General features: G+C 43.1%; 1 protein-coding gene across 2 annotated transcripts in view; it reads left to right on the top strand.

Annotated features, from left to right (window-relative positions):
• The first annotated feature begins 1,142 nt into the window (after window positions 1-1,142).
• BATF (basic leucine zipper transcription factor, ATF-like) overlaps window positions 1,143-20,135 on the top strand; it is a 24,380-nt gene continuing 5,387 nt past the window's right edge. Inside the window, exons 1-2 of one of the 2 annotated variants that reach the window (XM_011949530.1) lie at window positions 1,143-1,463; window positions 3,811-3,915. In XM_011949530.1, coding sequence (XP_011804920.1) covers window positions 1,401-1,463; window positions 3,811-3,915 — 168 coding nt within the window. In that variant the 5' untranslated portion in view covers window positions 1,143-1,400. The remainder of the gene's footprint in view (window positions 1,464-3,810; window positions 3,916-20,135) is intronic. The other variant, XM_011949531.1, reaches the window with a different exon arrangement.

Here is a 20,135-nt window from a genome sequence, read left to right as displayed (position 1 = left end):
TAGGACAATATTGTCTTAGCCTAGAAATTCAGCTCGTGGATACAAAAATCCTCTAGGAGGCATAACTTCCTGTCAATCCTAAAATTTAATAAGGCAAATGTTTGGCTTCTGGGAAGCCATACTGGGAATAATGTAAGGCCTTTTGAAAAAGCCACGATGCCCAGGTGAGGTTGAATTGCTCACTGAGAACTCTATAGATAAGCTCATGGCAAGGCTGGGAATACCCTACACTTACCCTCTCGGTCATATACTTCAAAGTCTGCTGGGGCGTTCTAATCCATATTGTCATTTGCTTTGTGTCACATTCCTAAGAGGTAGGCAGGGCAGGTTTTACCATCATCTGTTTACAGATGAAGATAATGAAGGTCGCAGAGCTCAAGTGGGCCACCCAGGGCCACAGACATATGAAGTGGTAGAACTAGAATTTAAATCTTGGTTGGTCTGACTCCAAGTGTAGTATTTGTTTCACTTTTTTATTTTTTATTTTTTATTTTTACTGTTTCTCCATTCTGGGTTCTGACCTGGTGACCTTGAATCATAAAGATGCAGGGCCTGGCTCGAGCTGCTCGATATGGAAGGCATCTTTTCTCTAAAGAGTGTGAGCTCCCTGCCAAACAGCAGAGGTGCTTAATAGGCTTTCAGAGCAGCCATTCTAGAGCCTCCCTCGTGGCTTTCTGATCTCCCACAGCCCTGTGTTTGAGGGTCAGGAAAGGAGAATACCCTTGGATTGTTTTATCTCCTGACCACCCCGAGGCTGGCTGGACTGTAAGAGGTGAGGAAAGACAAGATGGGTGAGCAGCTGCTTTCAGCTGAAAACCAGAAAGAAATCCCAGTCTTGTTGCTTTATTTTGGTTTAAAAATCAAGTCGTGTGACAATGGAAACATTTTCCTGGTTGTCCTCTCCTCTCTGCCCATGTTGACAGAAGACGGACTTGCTAATTCTGGCTGGGGTTTTTCCCTGCCTGGGCTGTTTTTCTCTTTTATCTTCATCAATTGAAGAGGGCTGCTGTGTCTTTCAAACTGTCGGAAGGTATCTGTATTTTTTTTTTCTTTCACATAATTCTGTAGGTCTTTTCCCAGATATGTATTTTTCTCTCTAACTTCTAACTTGCTGAAGTTTCCGCCCATGTGACTTCCAGCGTGAGTTACCAGAAACCACAAGAGAGAGAGAGAGCGTGCAAGCCCCAAAGCGAGCGACATGTCCCTTTGGGGAGCAGTCCCTCTGCACCCCAGAGTGAGGAGGACGCAGGGGTCGGAGGTGGCTACAGGGCAGGCAGAGGAGGCACCTGTAGGGGGTGGTGGGCTGGTGGCCCAGGAGAAGTCAGGAAGGGAGCCCAGCTGGTGACAAGAGAGCCCAGAGGTGCCTGGGGCTGAGTGTGAGAGCCCGGAAGATTTCAGCCATGCCTCACAGCTCCGACAGCAGTGACTCCAGCTTCAGCCGCTCTCCTCCCCCTGGCAAACAGGTAGAGTCCTCCTTTTCCTCTCTCCTACCTTCTGATTCTCCTGGGGGATGGAAAGAGACCCAGGCTTCCTTGTCCTGCCCAGGAAGCTGAGGATGGAGGAAGTGGCTCGTGGCATGGGCACTCTGTTAGACTTAAGACATGGAATTTGCTACTAAGCTGTGCATATTGGCAGAGATTCTCCTCCTTCCACCTATTCTGCCAAAGTCCGTTTTTCTCTCCATTTTCCAAGGCTGCCTATCACCTCTGCCTCACTGAGGTTGCCACCCTAAAAAGCTTTCTAGGAAGCAAAGAGGAGGATGAACATCAAAGAACACAGAGAAAAGAGTCTTCTGTTCTCCAAGGCTGTAGAAAAGTGAGAGGAGTTTTCAAGTGGGCTGCTGGCATACACAGCTCAAATCCTAGATATGTAGTTCCCCAGGAGACAGCCAATAGGGAAAGAGAGAAAACGGGTCAGGGAGAAGTTAAATAAAAAAAAAAAAATAAATAAGAGGAAGAAGAAGGAGGAGGAGGAGGAAGAGGAGGAGGAGGAGAAATCCAGGCTAGCATAGAAGGATCTCTCTACTGGGGCATTGCCTCTGTTGCTAGCACAGCCAGCAAGGAGGGATGCTAGAGGTCCAGCCAATACCTCTCTCCCTGTGGCTTCTGGACAGGAGCAAGGAAATGAATGAGGAGGTGGCTCTGGAAATTTGTTGGAAGACATTTGCTGGTAGTTCATCTTAGCTCTGGGGAAACCAGAGAGACTGAGATAGGGATTGTGGGAGCATTTGGAGTCTAGATTGTAACTTCCAAGTCCAAAGGTTTTAGCTTGAGGATTACCAAAAAAGGAGTGCCCTGCCCATCTCACAGCTTCTAGGGTTTTGTCTTGCACCACACTCTTGACATCCCTTGCTGTAGGAAGTCCTCCTCTTACTCATCCAACATGTATCTGTGGGTTAAAATTTTCTCCACCTTCATCTTTTAAAAACTGCATTCTTTCCTTAGCACAGGTATCCAGGAGGGCTTTCAAAATGCTGAAGCCAAAATAAAAGTATATAAATATTGCATAGGGCATCTATCCTAAGCCTCTAGTAACAGAGCAGCAGGCTGGGATGAGTCTGGATGGAGACCTCTAGGAGGCACAGAATCCAGTCCTCTGCTCAAGATGGTATCAGAGTGGCTCTGACTGCCTGGAAGTTTGTACTCTTCTTAGGAAGGAAATTACTCATGGCTTCCATGGCAACTTGGTACCCCATCCCCCTTAGAGGAAGAGCACTTCCTTCCTATCTATGCCAATGACCTCCTACCACAATGGCCTGAAAGTATTGGATATGTTGGTGAGCCCAGTACTCAGTGAGCCCAGAGCTTTGCCCTTGGATCTGTGCCCCTCTAGCCTGTGGGGGATGTGGGAGGGAACAGGGCATGAGTTGCCAAGACTCCTACACCTATGCTGCAGCATCTGGGGGAGAACTGGAGCTAACCTCTCTGCCCAGGCACAGGACATGCCCATCTCTGGGCATAATTAGAGAACACACAAAGATCCCCTTATCCTACCAAGCACCCATCTACTACCCATCACAGCCAGGTCACCTCCACCTTTAACGTTCTTTTTGGCATTGATGTGCCAGGCATTGTGTTGGGGCCATGGGGAATGTCACAGTGGCTGAGCACAACGGAGAGAAAGAGGAGGCAGATCTCGGATGCACCTCAGCTCAGGAATGCAGCAGAAGACCACATGGGGTGCAGTGGGGGAAGGGTCTTAGAAAGGCATCGGGCTCAGCACCAGAAGATGTAGCACTCTCAGATGACCGGGAGTCCTTGGGCACATTCTTAGAGCCTCAGTTTCCTCACATATAAAATGGAAATGATGATATCAACTTCGCAGCATTAGGGAATTAAACAAGAGCACCTCTGAAAGAACACTTGCACAGAGGTTGGCATACAGTAGGCGCTCAACAAAGTTTGAGAAAAAGAAAACAGCTAAAAGAACAGCAAGAAGAGGCTGAAGGCCAAAAAGTGAGAGGGCAAGAGTGGAGCAGCCCTACAGAGGAGAGGTGACAAAACACACTTCATCGCCTTAACCTTTTTTTTTTTTTTTTTTTGCCAAATACAACTCTATTGAGGCCTCAAGTTCTCTTGCCTTTTTCCTGTAGCTTTTGGTCCAAAAAGTCAGAGACCTGGGGATGTGTAACCAGGCAGGGAGAAGAGCTCTCCTTCGGGTGCAGGCTTTTGGTAAATAGGGGGATGGAGGGTTTGTGCGGAGACGAAGGCATGGAAGGATGGCTGGACGGATACCATACACCACCAGAGCTTGCTTTCGCTCAGAAGGGAGGAGCAGACCCGTGTAATCCTTCCCGTCTCTGCTTCCCAGGACTCATCTGATGATGTGAGAAGAGTTCAGAGGAGGGAGAAAAATCGTATCGCTGCCCAGAAGAGCCGACAGAGGCAGACACAGAAGGCCGACACCCTGCACCTGGTAAGTGTTCAGATCAATCTTCATCCTCGTGAGCTTTAGGCTTTGCCCTCCACCATCTGGGAACCCTTGGACCATAGTTTTGAAGGCACAGAATCCTTCAAAGGAGGATTGCATGGGGTTGTGTATGTGGGGCAGGTTAGTGGAGGGTGAGGGCTGTGGGGTAAGGTGGGGAAGGGAAGCTCTCCTGCAAGTGCTTTAAGAAGGCTCTGTAGGCCGGGCATGGTGGTTCACACCTGTAATCCACTTTGGGAGGCCAAGGTGGGTGGATCACCTAAGGTCAGGAGTTTGAGACCAGCCTGGCCAACATGGTGAAAGCACGTCTCTACTAAAAATACAAAAAATTAGCCAGGTGTGGTGATGCAAGCCTGTAATCCCAGCTACTTGGGAGGCTGAGGCAGGAAAATCACTTGAACAGGCAGAGGTTGCAGTGAGCCGAGATCGCACCATTACACTCAAGCCTGGATGACAAGACTGAAACTTCGTCTCAAAAAAAAAATAGAAGGCTCTGTAGCAGGGAATGGGCCAGGAGGCTGAACAGAGAAATGGGCCTTTCTACTCCAGGAGGGCTCAAGGGGTAGGTGAGTTGAGTGTGGGAAGCCCAGAGGCTGAGCTGAAGGCAGAACCACTTGCTCAGGGATGGGGCAGCCAGAGAGTGCTCCATGGTGCTCCATCCTTCATGAGAAGGATGAAGAAAGGAGAAGGCAGAGCTGTATTAGGAAACAATTTAGAAGGTATCAAGTACTTTGGGGATGGCCCATTATCTTGCAGTGCAAGGACCACATGTAGTCGCATCCCTTGGCAGACACCCAAATGCCCTGCATTTGACACAAGGAGGTCCACAGGGCACTGCACTGGATTTCTCTTTTCAGAGCATTATTAAAGTCTTATTTTGAAATTTCTGTCTTTAATGCTACCCCAAGGGGTCTGTGAAACATTCTATTTCAAGTGCACTTATCTGGGATGATCACCGTCCTAGTTGAGTTGCCTCTAGTTCCAAATTTTTCTAGAGAAAGCGTTGACATCTGGCTTGAGCAGTCCGGGGCCTTGAGCAGTGCTGGACTGCAGTTCCACCAGTGGCCAGAGCCCTAGATGGTGTTTCTAGGTTCTGGCTGTGCCCCTCATAAAGTACTGCTTTCTCCTCATTGCTCATACCTTACCACCTTACCTCTCTTCACTCTGCCCCCAGTATGGTTCTTGTTCAACCAACTCTTCGTTTCTTTCTCTCCATCCCCTCATCCCCTTCCCTAGCAATTCTACCTTCCTGCCCTTCCTCCAGAAACATTCCCTTACGTCTAAGAGCCTAGCAATTCCTTTCCATGGAAAAAGTGCACTTGGCACCAAAAATGAATAAGCTTGTACTTATTTGGAAGATTAGTATGATAACCAGCCAGTTAGAATAGCTGTGTTAACCGTATCAAGAATAAGTAAGTAAGATGTAGTTTTAGGGGAAAGAATGCATCTTTTAGCTTTATAAGAAACAGAGCAGACTGCACCAACAGCTCTGATTGGGTGCTTGGGTTTTATTTGAAATGTATTCAGCATACCCTCCATTGCACACTAACATCAAGTTCACAACTATTTGTTAACTTTTTGGAAAGAAAGAATGAACAGAAAGTCTGTACTAACTGTGCTCAACAGTCCGAATGTCAAGTTGTTGGTGGCCCTGCTGCTTGTACGTTCTCTGTGATTTCGTTGTGTCCCCACATTCTGGTTTACCATCTTAAGCTTGAACATCTATGATCCTTACCTCTTTCTCTATCAGAGGCTAATTCTGATTCAGTATTCTTTAGAGCAAGCAAACAGACCAATCAAAATTTAAAAGGATAAAATCTTCCTTGTGTACAAGTAGACAGTGTCCTGAGACTGGCAAACTGCTGTAAGCTTTGTCAGTGTGTACTTGTTTTCTTAAGTGGAGAGTGAGTATATAGTTCAGCAGCTTGGCAGTCAGAACAGGGATTGAATCCCAGCCCTGCTGCCTATCTGTGTGACAGAGATATTCTTGGCCTCCCTTGGACTTGGTTTCCTTATCCAGAAAGTGGAAAATGACAGTAACTACCCTACACAGGTCGTGCATTTAAAGAACCCAACACAATGCCTGTCATTCATAAATATGCAAACATTTAAGTATAATAAGGGTAATAATAATTATTATAAGAAGCAAGATAAATAATCACAAATTATACACATATACATATTATATATATAAACATATATCCATTTTATGTATATTTAATCACAGAAGCTAAGGGTTGAAAGGTTTCTTAAAGGCTTTAAAGTTCAGACATAAGCTTGATGCTTCAGACTTCTCTGCTACACCTCCAGCCAATGGTCCCCTTGTATGTCTGGTCACTTCTAGGGTTAGAGATCTTCCTGTCTCCTAATTTATGAACAGAAGAGTCTTCCCTATGTTAAGCTGCACCCCTGCCTCCCTGTAAATTCAACTTACTGGTCTTAGTCCAACCCCTTGTGGACATATTAATGGGGTGACACAGATGTGTCTTTGCTGTGGCAAGGCTTCCAGCACTAACTCAGCTCTCTCCCTCTCCAAGACAAATGTCAGAGCCCAAAGAGTCAGCTCATCTAATTATACAAGTCATGTGACATTAGGATAATCTCTGGAGCTTGAGGGTTCACAGAGCCCCAAGTCATATAATCAGCATATCCATAGCCACACCCCAGCCTCAGTCTCTGGAATGTTCCCATCTTCCCCACATCTGAACACAGATTCCTCCCCCACTGCTTTCTTTTGAGCACCACAGCATCGTCTTCACCTTTTGCCTGATGAGTGGGTCACAGCAGAGTTGACACAGCAAGCCTGCGGACTGCCGCCAGTGCAACTTATGTTTCTTGGCTTCAGGTAGAAGCTTTTGGCAGCAACGTGTTCAATCTGCCACCATCAAGATTTAGCTGTGGTTTGAAATCTTCCTTTCCTCCGAGATGGCAATCACCCATCTTCTCCATCCATTATCCTCTTAATTATGTCTGAGATTCAGGTGAAAAGTCTTCTGGTTTACCACCAGTGTCAGGGTTCAGTGTGTGGTTTGCACTTGACTCCTTTCCATGCTTGGTTCCGCATGCTGGGATTGTTCTCTGGCCCTCAGACATGGTCATAGGACTCGCCTGCCAGTGCTTTACAGATGAGGGCTTGGGAGCTACTGAGAGTACCATATCAAACAAGGACCACATTCCTATCAGGGTTCTAGCTTCATACACACTGGGATATTTTCTCAGTTTCAACTGCTGTCACTATTATCAACCTTAAAATACTGAAACAATTATCTTGTTCCTCTAGTGAGAGTGTGGGATGCTTACTATTCAACATCTCAGTATCTGTCCTATAAATAGCTGGCACCAAGACATTGTACATTGATTGCTTTAAAAATTGACAGAGTAGGGAGAGAGCCTCTTTTTATGATTGTGTTATAAATTCCTGGCCTTGACTATCTCTGACATAAAATGGATCAGGTGATTCCTTTCATAATCGTGACATCAACGAACAATCTAATTCTGTTTTAATTCTCCTTTTGTTGAGCATCTCACGCAAGCACCCATTGCACTTAGTTCCTTTTCTCCTGCAGACAACTATAGGGTTCATTATATATAGTACAGACGTTGATTAAAAATGAGAAAGGCATAACTTGACCAGTTAGTTTCTAAAAGATATCAATAGCTAATAAATGGATCTAAGATAATCAGTTGAAAAATTATTGAAATAATAAGAGAATGCAGTCAGCTTCTAAAATTAAAACAAATGTAATAACGTTCCTATAAACAAAACACAACCAATTAGGAAATTAATGGAAGGAAAGGTCCCGTTTATAATACCAATGACAGCAACAAATGGAAGGAAGGAATAATTTAACAAAAGTTATGAAGAGTATCCTAAATGACTTTAAAAAGATTCAAATAATTGTAAAGATATACCTATGTAAAGTTAGCAATTTTCCTTAAATTAACTGATAAATTTAATGTGATTCCAATAAAAACCCAATAGGGTTTTCTGGGATTTGGGCAAGAACTGGATTAGCTATTCTAAGTGTCCAGTGAAAAAATCATACGACAATTGCCAGGAAAATTCTGAAGAATAAGAGTAATGAAAAAAGATTAACTGACCAACATATTAAAGTGAAACACAAATACAGAAATCAAAACAATGTGGAAAAGACAGAACATTGAACAGGATAGAATATGGAAACAGACCCAAAAACAAATCCAGATTTTAAGACCCAAATACATATTTCAACTCCTAAGACACACGTATAAATACAAAATGGGCTGGGCACGGTGGCTCATGCCTGTAATCCCAGCACTTTGGGAGGCTGAGGCTGGTGGATCACTTGAAGTCAGGAGTTCAAGACCAGCCTGGCCAACATGGTGAAACCCTGTCTCTACTAAAAAATTTACAAAAATTATCTGGGTGTCGTGGCAGATGCCTGTAATCCCAGCTGCTCAGGAGGCTGAGACAGGAGAATCACTTGAATTCGGGAGGCAAAGGTTGCAGTGAGCCGAGATCGCACCATTGCACTCCAGCCTGGGTGACAGAGCGAGACTCCATCTCAAAATAAATAAATTAATTAATACAAAATGACCAGGATGGCATTTCAAACCAATAAGAGAAAGCTGAATTATTCAACAGAGTTGAGACAATTGGCTAGTCACTTGGGGGAGGAAAAAAAAAGCTGGATCCTTCATTTCTTATACAACACACATACACACAGATTAAATGTTAAATTTTTTTTAAAAAGGAAGCTAAAGAAACTTGAAAAGACAAATAACCATTAACAATGTATCTTGGAATGAATAATTATTTTCTAAATAAAACCTAAAACCCTGAAGCCGTAAAGGAAAAGATTGATATACATTATTTTTATTCATAAAAAGTAAAAGTGGCTATATAGATCAAAATACTGTATGCAAAACTGAAGGCAAATGACAAACTGAAGAAAAATATCTGTCTAACACATATGACCAAAAAAGGTATGTTTACTTACTATATGAGAGAGTTCTTATGAATAGGAAATGATTAACAACCCAAAAGAAAAATGAACAATGACTATGAATAGGTAATTTACAGAAAAGAGAACTAAGTGGCAAATAAATGTGTGAAAAGATGGTAGACCTTATTTAGTTAGGAAAATGCCAATGAAAGCAGCAGTGAGGCTGGCAAAGGTGAAACATGTTGTTGATACCCAATGTTGCCAAGGCAATGGAGAAGCAGGCACCATCACACACAGCTAGTAGTAGAGCCTGCATAACCCCGGTAGAGGGCAATTTGCCCACGTCCATCTAAATTATACGTGCACATACCCTGTGACTCAGCAATTTGACATCCAGGAGTGTATTCACAAGCAAATCCATAGATCATACAGTTCTGTACATGTAAAGATAATCATTGCTGCATTGTTTCTTATAGGAAAGACTGAATACAAGCTAAAAAAAATTCATCGATAAGGGATTCAAGAAGTCATTGTCCATTCTGTGGAATATTGTAGAGATGTGAAAATAATGAGTTACATCTGAATGTGCTAATCTGGAAAGATTATCAAGTTTCTGTACTTTTAAATTAAAAAACTATAAATATAGTCCATTGTTGGCTCCCATTAGTTTTTAAATTTAATGTTATTTATGTATTTGTTTGTTTGTTTGATTTTAGAGACAGGATCTCGCTACATTGCCCAGGCTAATCTCGAACTCCTGAGCTCTAGCGATCTGCCCTCGTTGGCCTCTCAAAGCGTTGGGATTACAGGTGTGAGCCACAGCGCCCAGCCCCTTCTGTTTTTAATAAAAAGAAAAAGGTCCATATATGCATAAGTGCAAATGCAAACGTTTTCAAATAGATTATAAAACATTGTTAATGATATTTATTTCTGAAAAGTAGGACTAAAGATCGAACGTAAGAGGGAAATACTTTGCATTCTTTACCTTTTATACAGTTTGGGATTTTTTATCACATGCTTTTATCTTTGTAATATAGCTATCAAAATTCTCAACATTGATCACTACCACACATGCATTAGGATGATTTCTTTTCTAATTCTGACATCAAACATTTAATAATCTTCCATCATGACATGGAAGAGTATTCAATCTTGACATTATCTTTTGAACATCATACATAAATATCTCAGCCCTTGGGAGAACCAACTGTAGGTTGGGATTTGAGTGATTCTAAGGTCCACAATACTATATGATAAAAGATGGTGAATCCGTTCCCTTTGTGTAGCCATCCTGGTTGGTTGGTAGTGGCTATGTGGTGCTGTACAACTGGAAGGATTTCAAGTCAAAGGCGAGGAGGATCAGTGGAAAAGAGAGCTGAGGTCAATTAAGAAGCTTTGTTCATGAAAAGGCTAAAATTAGCAGAGTTACCGGGAGCAGTGGCAAACAGCAGTGTTAGCCCTGAGCCGAGCTGTTGACAAGTCAAATCTGGCCTGGTGGATGCAGCTGAAAGCAAGTGAGAGTAACAGCCAAGTTTGAAAGCTCGAGATTTAGGTACTCTTTTAGATGGAAGTGGGCCAGGTGCTTGCCTGGGGCTGCCTCCTGAAGGAGTCTCACATCTGTTTAAGAAAAAAGAGAGGTTTACAGGTTCCAGGGATGTGCTTTGTCATATATGACAGAAAAGTAATGAGTATAAATTATGCATTAAATGAAGCTTTGAGCTAACATGGTGAGAAATACGGTATTTACAATGGGAGGAACATCAAGTAATGGAGGAAAAGATGTTAGGGTAGCATTATTGTTCTTGGCCTTCTGAGGAGGCAGAGAAGGATGCTTACGGTCCTATTTCACTCCCAGAATTCTTTTGCTGTCTCTGGGAGACCATGCCATAAAGTTCGCTGGCACAGAGAAGTCACAGGTCAGGAATGTTCAGGCTAGTTCCACCCTTAAAAAGTTCAAAGTAGGACTTATTTAGTGAACCATCAGTGAACCACTCATGGAAAGAGATGCGACTCTTCTGTCTCCATTGCTATGAATTTCTTTTAAGAGAAAACCATGTTAATTGAACAAATGACTATGTATTAACGACTGTGCTTCAAGTGCTCTCCCTGCAGCATCTCATTTAATCTGCATAAAAGTCGTATTTTATAATTCCTTGCATTAATTAACTTGATGGAGATGACACAGCTTGTGACTAGGTCTGTCTGACTTCAGAACCCATTTTCCTAACCATTAAGTTTTACTGCCTCTTTCTTCAAACTCTGATGCAGATGTATTCATCTTCCCTAACCTATATTTTCCTTGAATCTCTTCATGAATTTATTTTTTTGTTTTTTAAGCAACAGCCTCCCAAATCTACACTATCCCCCAGCCATCATCAGGCCTGGTCAAGAAAGTAAAGACATGTTTACTTTCCATACAGTATATCAATTCTACAATTGATATCATATATGTCATATAGATCATGATATCAATATAGATAGGTACTATATGTAGATAGGTACAATTGGCATATCAAATGATACAATATATCAACTGAAACATTTTCTAACATCTTTCACAGGTATTACTTTTGACACAACAGAGTTTGAAGAAAAAATAATTTACAAAGATGTTTAGTTCGTCATTATCTGTGAATAGTAAATACTTTTTCAATGCTATAAAACTTGACAGGTGGCTGACAACAGCAGATGAAGCATATTATGATATATTCATACAATAAAAAAATTTATGCTGGTACTAAACATGATTATGTAGACCTGTATTTATCAACATAGAGAGATGTCAGTGATGTAGCATTAAGTGAAAAAGGCAAATTACAAAGCGCATGCAAAGTATAACCCTTTCATGTAAAATGTGTGGGTTTTGGGCATGGTTGCATGCATAAAGAGGTGTCTGGAAGGATATTCTCCAAAATGCTAATAGCAGTTATGAGTAGTTGAGTTTGGGTAGTTCATCTTATTCTTGGTCCTTTTCTCTCTTTTTTATTATAATGAATGGGTACCATTTTAAAAATCAGAATTTTAAAAATTAGGCTATTTTAGGGAGGGAAAACACATCAAGGAATCCACCACCCCTAACTGCTTGTCTTACCGATGACAGGTCGGTGTGGCTACTTTTGGGAGGCATATTGGAAATTGGGAGTCCAGCTCCATGCTGGTCTTAATGCTGTAAAGAATGACTATTTGGGAGGCCGAGGCAGGTGGATCACAAGGTCAGGAGATCAAGACCATGCCAGCCAACACGGTGAAACCCATCTCTACTAAAAATGCAAAAAATTAGCCGGGCATGGTGGCGGCACCTGTAGTCCCAGCTACTCGGGAGGCTGAGGCAGGAGAATGGCGTGAATCTGGGAGGCGAAACTTGCAGTGAGCTGAGATCCCGCCATTGCACTCCAGCCTGGACAATAGAGTGAGACTCCATCTCAAAAAAAAAAAAAAAAAAAAAAAACCTGTCTACATAGGATGATGGTCCTAGGTCACAAACTGACAGCTGCCTGTTCAGCAGATGTCTTGATGGAGCTATTCTCAGCAGCACCCAGACTTCCTTCTCGTAAGCAGAATGGGACAGTCTCCCCAGAGTGCCCCTGTGCAAGCTTCTCAGAGGTTTTCTTAGTCTCCTCTGTTGAACTTAATCTAGTCCTCTGCTTCCTAGGAGGGGTGGGTTGGGTCCACAGTACAAAGTCCCCTTCAGACTGTGAGATATCTGTAGAGGGTTCCACCATGGGTTCACATGATGGCTTCTGGAGTGAATAACAATCCTAATAGTCATACTACCTTGTTGATAAAATTTCAGAATTAAGTGGGAACTCAGAGATCTTCTAGGGTGACCTGCCATGTTTCCAATGAGGAAACGGATGACACCCAAGAGCCAAACCTCTTGCCTTCCCACCAGTCTGCTTTTGTTTCATGCCACTTTGCTGAACAGAGCTTTACTAGGCAGGTGTTTACATAAGGCCTTTTGCTAAGGTGGGCCAAGAAGCAGGCCATTAACCAGAACACTTGAACTGTCTAGGCACTCATCAGCTCTAAAACATACGGCTACACAACAAGAGACCAGAAAAAGAGTGAGTCTAAGCTTGACAGTGGCCGAAGTGGAAATGTTTCTTTGTTTAAAAGAGATTTTAAAGTTGCAATCCAAAATTTAAAAGGGCAGTGGCATATTGGGGAAAACATTTGCATCAAATTAAATAAATGAAGGTTTAATATTTGTGCTACAGAAAGAAAATCTTATAAAGCAAAACATCAGGACTCCAAGTGGGCAGAGGCTATAAACAGAAAGCTTACATAATATTTTTCCTACCAAAATGAAAATACCCTAATTTCCGATTCTGATTATGAAAACGATACATATTAAGGCAAGGTTTCTCAACCCCAGTGGAATTGACACTTCGAGTTCGATAATTCTTTGTTGTTGGGGGTTGTCCTGTGCCTTGTAAAATATAAAATTTACCCACAAGATGCCAGTAGAACGCCCCCTCACCCTGCTTGGCTTGACAACCAAAAATATTTCCAGAACTTGCTAAATGTCCCTGAAAATGCAAAATCAGTCCTAGTTAAGAATGCTACACTACGGAGACAGACACATGGAAAGTTGTTCTTTCTCCTTAATACCTGACAACTTGTAACATTAACATGAAATTAAGAAGCCTTCATAAAGTCAACTGGCAACAAGTAAATTATTTAAAATTATAACACCTAAATGCCAGTGAGGTTGTAGCTAAATGGATAGAAGCATATGCTACTGGTGACATTATATATTTGACATGACCCTTTTTCAGTAACACTTCTCAGGATTGGGAAGATTGAATGCCTCCTTTGCCTCATTCATCTCGTTCCTAAGAATTTATCCAAGGAAATCATCGAACAGAGACAAAACCCAGTGTGCATCAAGATGTTCATCTCAGCGTTATTTTTAATAGTGACAATTTGATAGCAACCAAGATGTCCAACGTTAGAAGACCACTTTAAGTAAATTGTGGATCATCAATTTGATGATGTAGTCATTAAAATTTATGTTCACTATGTAGATGTGATAAAGTTATGACAGAAAACAAAATACAAATTGTATGTGTACTGTGATTGGAATTTTGTAAAAATAAGTATGCATGTTTGTTCAAAAGGATGAGACAGCCAAGTGGGATGGTTCATGCCTGTAATTCCAACACATAGGGAGGCCAAGGCAGAAGGATGACTTGAGACCAAGCTGAGCAACATAGTGAGATCCTGTCTTTACAAAAAATAAAAATAATTAGCCAGGCGCAGTAGCTTGCACCCAGCTACGCTGGAGGTTGAGGTGGGAGGATCTTTTGAGCCCAGGAGGTTGAGGCTGCAGTGAGCACTGTGCTCTGGACTGGGTGATAGAGTGAGACCCTGTCTCAAAAAAAAAAGGATGAGATCGCAATGTGTGTAAATGAAAACAGCTGTGTTAAGGGACTAGGATCATAGGTGTTTTTAACTTTTAAAAAATATCTTTAATGTAGTTATACCATTTTTTTTATTTTTAAAGAAACAGAAGAAAATAGCCAGAGAGCTGAAGGAACTCTGGAGGACATCAAGTACAAGGACAGGGAGGATATTATTGAGCTCAAATTTGGGGATCAGGTTTTGTTAGGAGACCTTATAATTTATACCCCAAAAAGCAATACTTTGAGAGTGGAAGATGGAACTTGTAAATATTACACCAAGACAACAGGTGTACCAGTAAATGTCTGGTCACCCTAGACAGGGAAACCAAGAAACATGACATGGAGCTCTCATGAAAACTCAGAAGAAGTGATAAAGTTCAGAGTCAAGCAGAGAGGACTGGATTCCTATGACCAAAATGTGATTTCCTGCAACTGAGGACCCTGTAACTAAAATAGGGTACTCAGCTGGCATAAGAATATGTGTTATCATTAAGATAGTAGTGTGACACAGAAAATTATAAAAAGCAAAGGCCATATTATCAGTACTAGAGCTGAGATCAGCAGAAGTGATTCATCTATTCAACAAATATTTATCAGCCAGGTACAGTTTGTTCTAGGCACTGAGAATATTGCAGGGACAGGACAGATTGAGTCTCTGATTTCATGAACCTTACAGTCAGTTGGAAGTCAGGCTGGAAAACAAACAAATAAACACACTAATCACATGACATGTAAAGTGCTTCAAAGAAGATGAAATCATGCAATGTGGAAAGTGTCTAAGGGAGGAGATTGGGGCAGCGATCAGGGGAGGCCTTCCTGAAGCCCTGGCGTTTGAGATCAAAGGTGAATCAAAGAGGAGATTGGAAAGATCTGGGGAGAGGGTGATCTCAGCCTAGAGAGCCTTGAGGCCAAGCTGGGAGGCCAGGCAAAGGTCAGAAAAGTGCCTGGTAGGGCGGAGATCAAGTTCAAGACCATAAGGGAGTAAGGAGGAGCTCAGTAATAACGGCAATTGTGGGGCTGAGCACAGTGGCTCACACCTGTAATCCCAGCACTTTGGGAGGCCAAGTTGGGTAGATTGTTTGAGGCCAGGAGCTGGAGACCAGCCTGAACAACGTAGCGAAACTCCATCTCTACAAAAAAATTGTTTTTTAAATATCCAGGCACGCACCTGTGGTCCCATCTACTTAGGGAGGCTGAGGCGGGAGGTTTGCTTGAGTCCAAGAGGTCGAGGTTGCAGTGAGCTGTGATAGCGCCACTGCACTCCAGCCTGGGCAACAGGGCAAGATCCTGTCTATAAAATAAAATAAAATAAAATAAAATAAAATAAAATAGGCAATTGTGCTGCTAGGAGCAGGAACTGGATGGGGCATGTGGTGGGGACCCAACTAATTCAAACAATGCCTGGGGGGATTTCTCTGAACCTAAACTCAGATCATAAGGTGAGACGCAATAGCACCTCACTGGGCTGTTTGACAGTTTAATTGAGAGGGCAAATGTAAGAACAAAGCAATATTGTCATTTTTTGTTTTACACTGTTCGTTTGTCTAATGCAGAGAGGCCGGCCTTTTCCTAGAAACAATCAGATATGTTATCCTACAGGAACACAGACGTTCTTCTTTCTGGTTGCTTATAAACTCTTTAAGGATATCAATAGTTTCAGGGGGTTGGCCTTTCACAACTGGTCAAGTCTCCTTTGTTGGGTATGAATGGGGAAGGTAAAATTTGAACTACGAAAATGACACGACGAAGTTCTTAAAATGGTTGTAATTCTGCCACTCCTACCCTATTGGTTCGGTTTGGGGAATAAACAGAGGTTTGACTTAGGCCTTTTGAAAAAATGAATCTCTTGGATTCATTTGGAAGCATCCCAGAGTTACAGAGTAGAAGCTGTTAAAGTGTTTGAGTGGTACGTTAATCACTCTCTGGGAGTTCTCATGGACGTCACAAATTTACTCAGTTGACCCTTCTTCATAGGCACATCTCAGATTTTGGAAAATTATTCCAGATTATAAGTTGGCAGTCAAGCAACGGGATTTGATCGAACACTTACTCTGTGGCAGGCACTGTCCTTGTCACTGAGGACAAAACAGTGAAGACAATAATAGCTCCTGCCCTCACAGAGCTCAGCAATGTAAAGGGCAAAGAAACGGTTAAAGTTATAATTACTGAAACATGAATAGATCCCTGAGCTCTTGCCTTTCCATTATATGAATGAACTGTACTGGACCATTTAGAATTGTTTTCATCAATTGAAGAATATAATAGTAGTGTGCTTAAATGGACATTGTGTTTTAGAAAATTTTTTAAACTAGAAATAGTCTCCCAACTCTTTAAATTTTCAAATATTATACTATCAATGATAAAATAAATGAAAATATGTAAAAATACAACACAAATGTAATAAAATCAAACACTACATAGTTATGTCATATTATTATTATTTTGAGACAAAGTTTCACTCTTTCCCCAGGCTGGAGTGCAGTGGTGCAATCATGGCTCACTGCAGCCTCCACCTCCCAGGCACAAATGATCCTCCCACCTTGGCCCAAAGAGCTGGGACTACAGGTGTGTGCCACTGTGCCTAGCTAACTTTTAATTTTTTTGTAAAGATTGGGTATCACTATGTTGCCCAGGCTGGTCTCAAATTTCTGGGCTCAAATGACCCTCCTGCCAAAGAAGCCTCCCAAAGTGCTAGGATTACAGCAACTGCACTTGGCCTTACGTTATTTTTAAAAGGAATCCACTATGAACATGACTTGCTGCACATTAGGCTCACTTAGGAAGAACTTTTAAAGTCTTGATGCTTGCAACCACTCCAGAACAATTAAATTGGAACCTCTAGGGGTCTGGCATCCAGGAATCCAGGCTGTTTAAGACTCCGGGTGCTGGCAGTGTGCACAGCCAGGGTTGAGAATCAGAAGCAGTGCATTTTCAGCCTATCAGGTCTGTACCTGAATGTGTGGAGTGAGTAGAATGTGTGGAGTGAGCAGAATGTGTGGAGTGAGTGTGGGGCAATTATGTGGGTAAGTACCCAGATACTCTGTCAGATACAGTGGCCTGATGGCTTAAAACAAAACAAACTATTCAAACCCTTGCTTTGACGGCAGTTATTATTTGTTTTGTTGTTTGGTTTTGAACATTGATAACCTTGCTAGTGGTAACCTTTGTAACCTGAAGCATCAGTATCAGCCAAGATTGCATGCATTCAGAGACAAGTGATAGACCAGCCATCAAATACAGGAATCAACAAATCATGGCCTACTTTTCATGTAACAAGTTCAAAAGTGGAGAGACACCAGGCTAGAGCAAGGAAGAACCAAGCTCCTTCTCTCTGAGCAGCCATCCTCAGTATGAGGCTTTCGCTCTCTAGACTGTGAGATGGGTGCCAGGCCTCTGGGCATCAGTCTATGTTAACGGAAGGAGGTCTTTGTCCTTATGAGTGAGCAGGCTGTGCCTTTTTAGTAGGAAGGGAAGCTCTGCCTCCACCTCCCTCCCACCCATCAGGTACTTCTGCTTACGTATCTTTGGTCAGAGTTCTGTCACACAGCTACCCCTAGCTACAAGGTAAGCTGGATTTTTTTTGTTTTTTTTTGTTTTTAGCAATTCTGTTCCCAGTTTTCCTAGAGGAAGGCAAAGGAGGAGGGGTTTGGGATGGACGCTGAATGAACCAACCTATAGTTATTTCACATTTGAGGGCAATGAAATGATAGTCTTGAAAACCAGGGACCAGGCAATAGCCTTTTAACGCTGCGACTAGACAGGCCCTGAGGGCATGGCTGATGTGGCCAAACATCTGTTAATGACAAAGTTGCTTATGGCCCTAGAGTTTCAGCTCTAAGACATGAAAGTGAAGTTTCCTCCAGAATCACACACGTGCATTATTCAGCGCAAAGATCTGTGGTTTGGTGATTCCTCTTCTCCTTTCATAAAGTGAGAGGCAGCAGTTGGGGTGGATTTCCCCAGGAATGGTGGGAGATGTGGGCCTAGATCCTCCCCCAGCTTGGGAAGAGTCATACTTTTCAGTCGGAAGCCTGCTCCAGGAATGGCAGGCTCCACCCTCTGCATGTGACGTACAGGGGCTGGTAACTGAGGGAGCCCGAACATATATCTGGGTGTGAGGGATAAACTTCGAATGCCACTTAAGAGTGGGTGGAAGCCAAAAGGTCACTCTGCCAATAAATGACTACATGTCCTGTTGAGGAGAAAATACACAGGGACTATTTTCACCCTTCTGGAAATCGTGATTAGAAAATGCAAAGAGAAGGTCAAGACACTAAACTGGAGCTGCAGGGAGGAAGCCTCCGCCCTGCTCAGAGTGTCTGGAGAGTCCCGGCCAGAGCCCAGCTAGGAAATGCCAGCCTTGTCCTTGGTCTTCGTTCCTAATGGCTCCCTGTGGGTGAGGGAACTGCCTGGGGATTCCCCATTGTTGAAGCACTCTTTGAGTGACCCCCACCTAAGCCCCTCCAGTAGGGGATTTCCCAGAATGTTCCCACACCCCCAGGAAGTCTCTTCCTTAGCTACCCCCAAGCTGCTTGTGGTTCATGATAGAGGTAGGTGGCATCAAGTGACCCCACAGGCGAGGGATTTGCCTGAGGTGGGAAAAGAGGAAAGATAAAATTGGAAAGCCAACCAGGCTGAGGAGTTATCTCACAGGAGAGAACTGTCAAACAGCATAACGTTTAAACAGACTTTAAAGGCAAGAAAGGATGGAGGGCACAGACTCAGAAGCCAGAGTGCCTCAGTTCAAGCACCAGTGCTGCAACTTCCAAGCTGCATGACCTTGAGCCAGTTACTTAACTTCTCTGTTCCTCAGTTTTTCCTCTTCTGTAAAACGGAGATAATATTATCTACCACACAAGTTTGTTGAAAATATCAAATGTAATGATAACCGTGAAATACTTAAAAGAGTGATTGGCACACGGAAGTATTCAATAAAAGCTATTGGCCGGGCACAGGTGGTTCACGCCTGTAATCCCAGAACTTTGGGAAGCTGAGGCGGGCATATCACTTGAGGTCAGAAGTTCAAAACCAGCCTGGCCAACATGGTGAAACCCTGCCTCTACTAGAAATACAAAAAATTAGCCGGGTGTGTTGGCAGGCACCTGTAACCCCAGCTACTCAGAAGACTGAGGTAGTGAGAATTGCTTGAACCAGGGAGGCGGAGGTTGCAGTGAGCTGAGATTGCACCACTGCACTCCCAGTCAGGGTAACAGAGAGAGATTCTGTCTCAAAAAATAAATAAACAAATACATGTTCGTTAAGTTAAGCTGGGCTATTTTTTTTTTTTATTTGGTTTCTATCCACCTTTCTCATATAAATTGAGCCAGGTTACACCTTAGACCTATTAGATCAAAATCAGGCATTAGGATTGCTGAAGCTCCCCAGGGGACCCCAGTGTGTGGATGGGGTTGAGAATCATTATTTTGGTCCAGTCTTTCTGTTTTAAAGTGAGGCAACTGGAGCTGAATAGGGAAATCGAGTCACTGAGGGTCACCCAGCCAGGACCCGGGCCCAAGCTCCCTATTCCCATTTGCTGCTGATGGAGCTCACCATGGTCAAGAGTTCAGGACCTGGCTCTGCGTCTGGAGGAAGGTCTGGCCTCGAGTCAGCCCTTGTCCAGGGTATCTGGCCAGGTGGCCCCCTCTCCATGCAGCCCAGGAGGCAGACGGTCAGCTCTATGATTGGAAGAATGTGAGCAGCTCAGGGATCTTGTGTTGTGTTGTGTGTGGGTCACCAAAACTGAGACCCAGCTTTCTCCTGGAAGACCACAGGGCAGCCAAGGACTTTTTTTTTTTTTGAGACGGAGTCTCGCTCTGTCGCCCAGGCTGGAGTGCAGTGGCCGGATCTCAGCTCACTGCAAGCTCCGCCTCCCGGGTTT

This window comes from Colobus angolensis, unplaced genomic scaffold (genome assembly GCF_000951035.1).
Source record: "Colobus angolensis palliatus isolate OR3802 unplaced genomic scaffold, Cang.pa_1.0 Scaffold3, whole genome shotgun sequence".
NCBI lineage: Eukaryota > Metazoa > Chordata > Mammalia > Primates > Cercopithecidae > Colobus > Colobus angolensis.
Note: the sequence above shows the minus strand (reverse complement) of the source record. Positions and strands in the feature narration are given on the sequence as shown.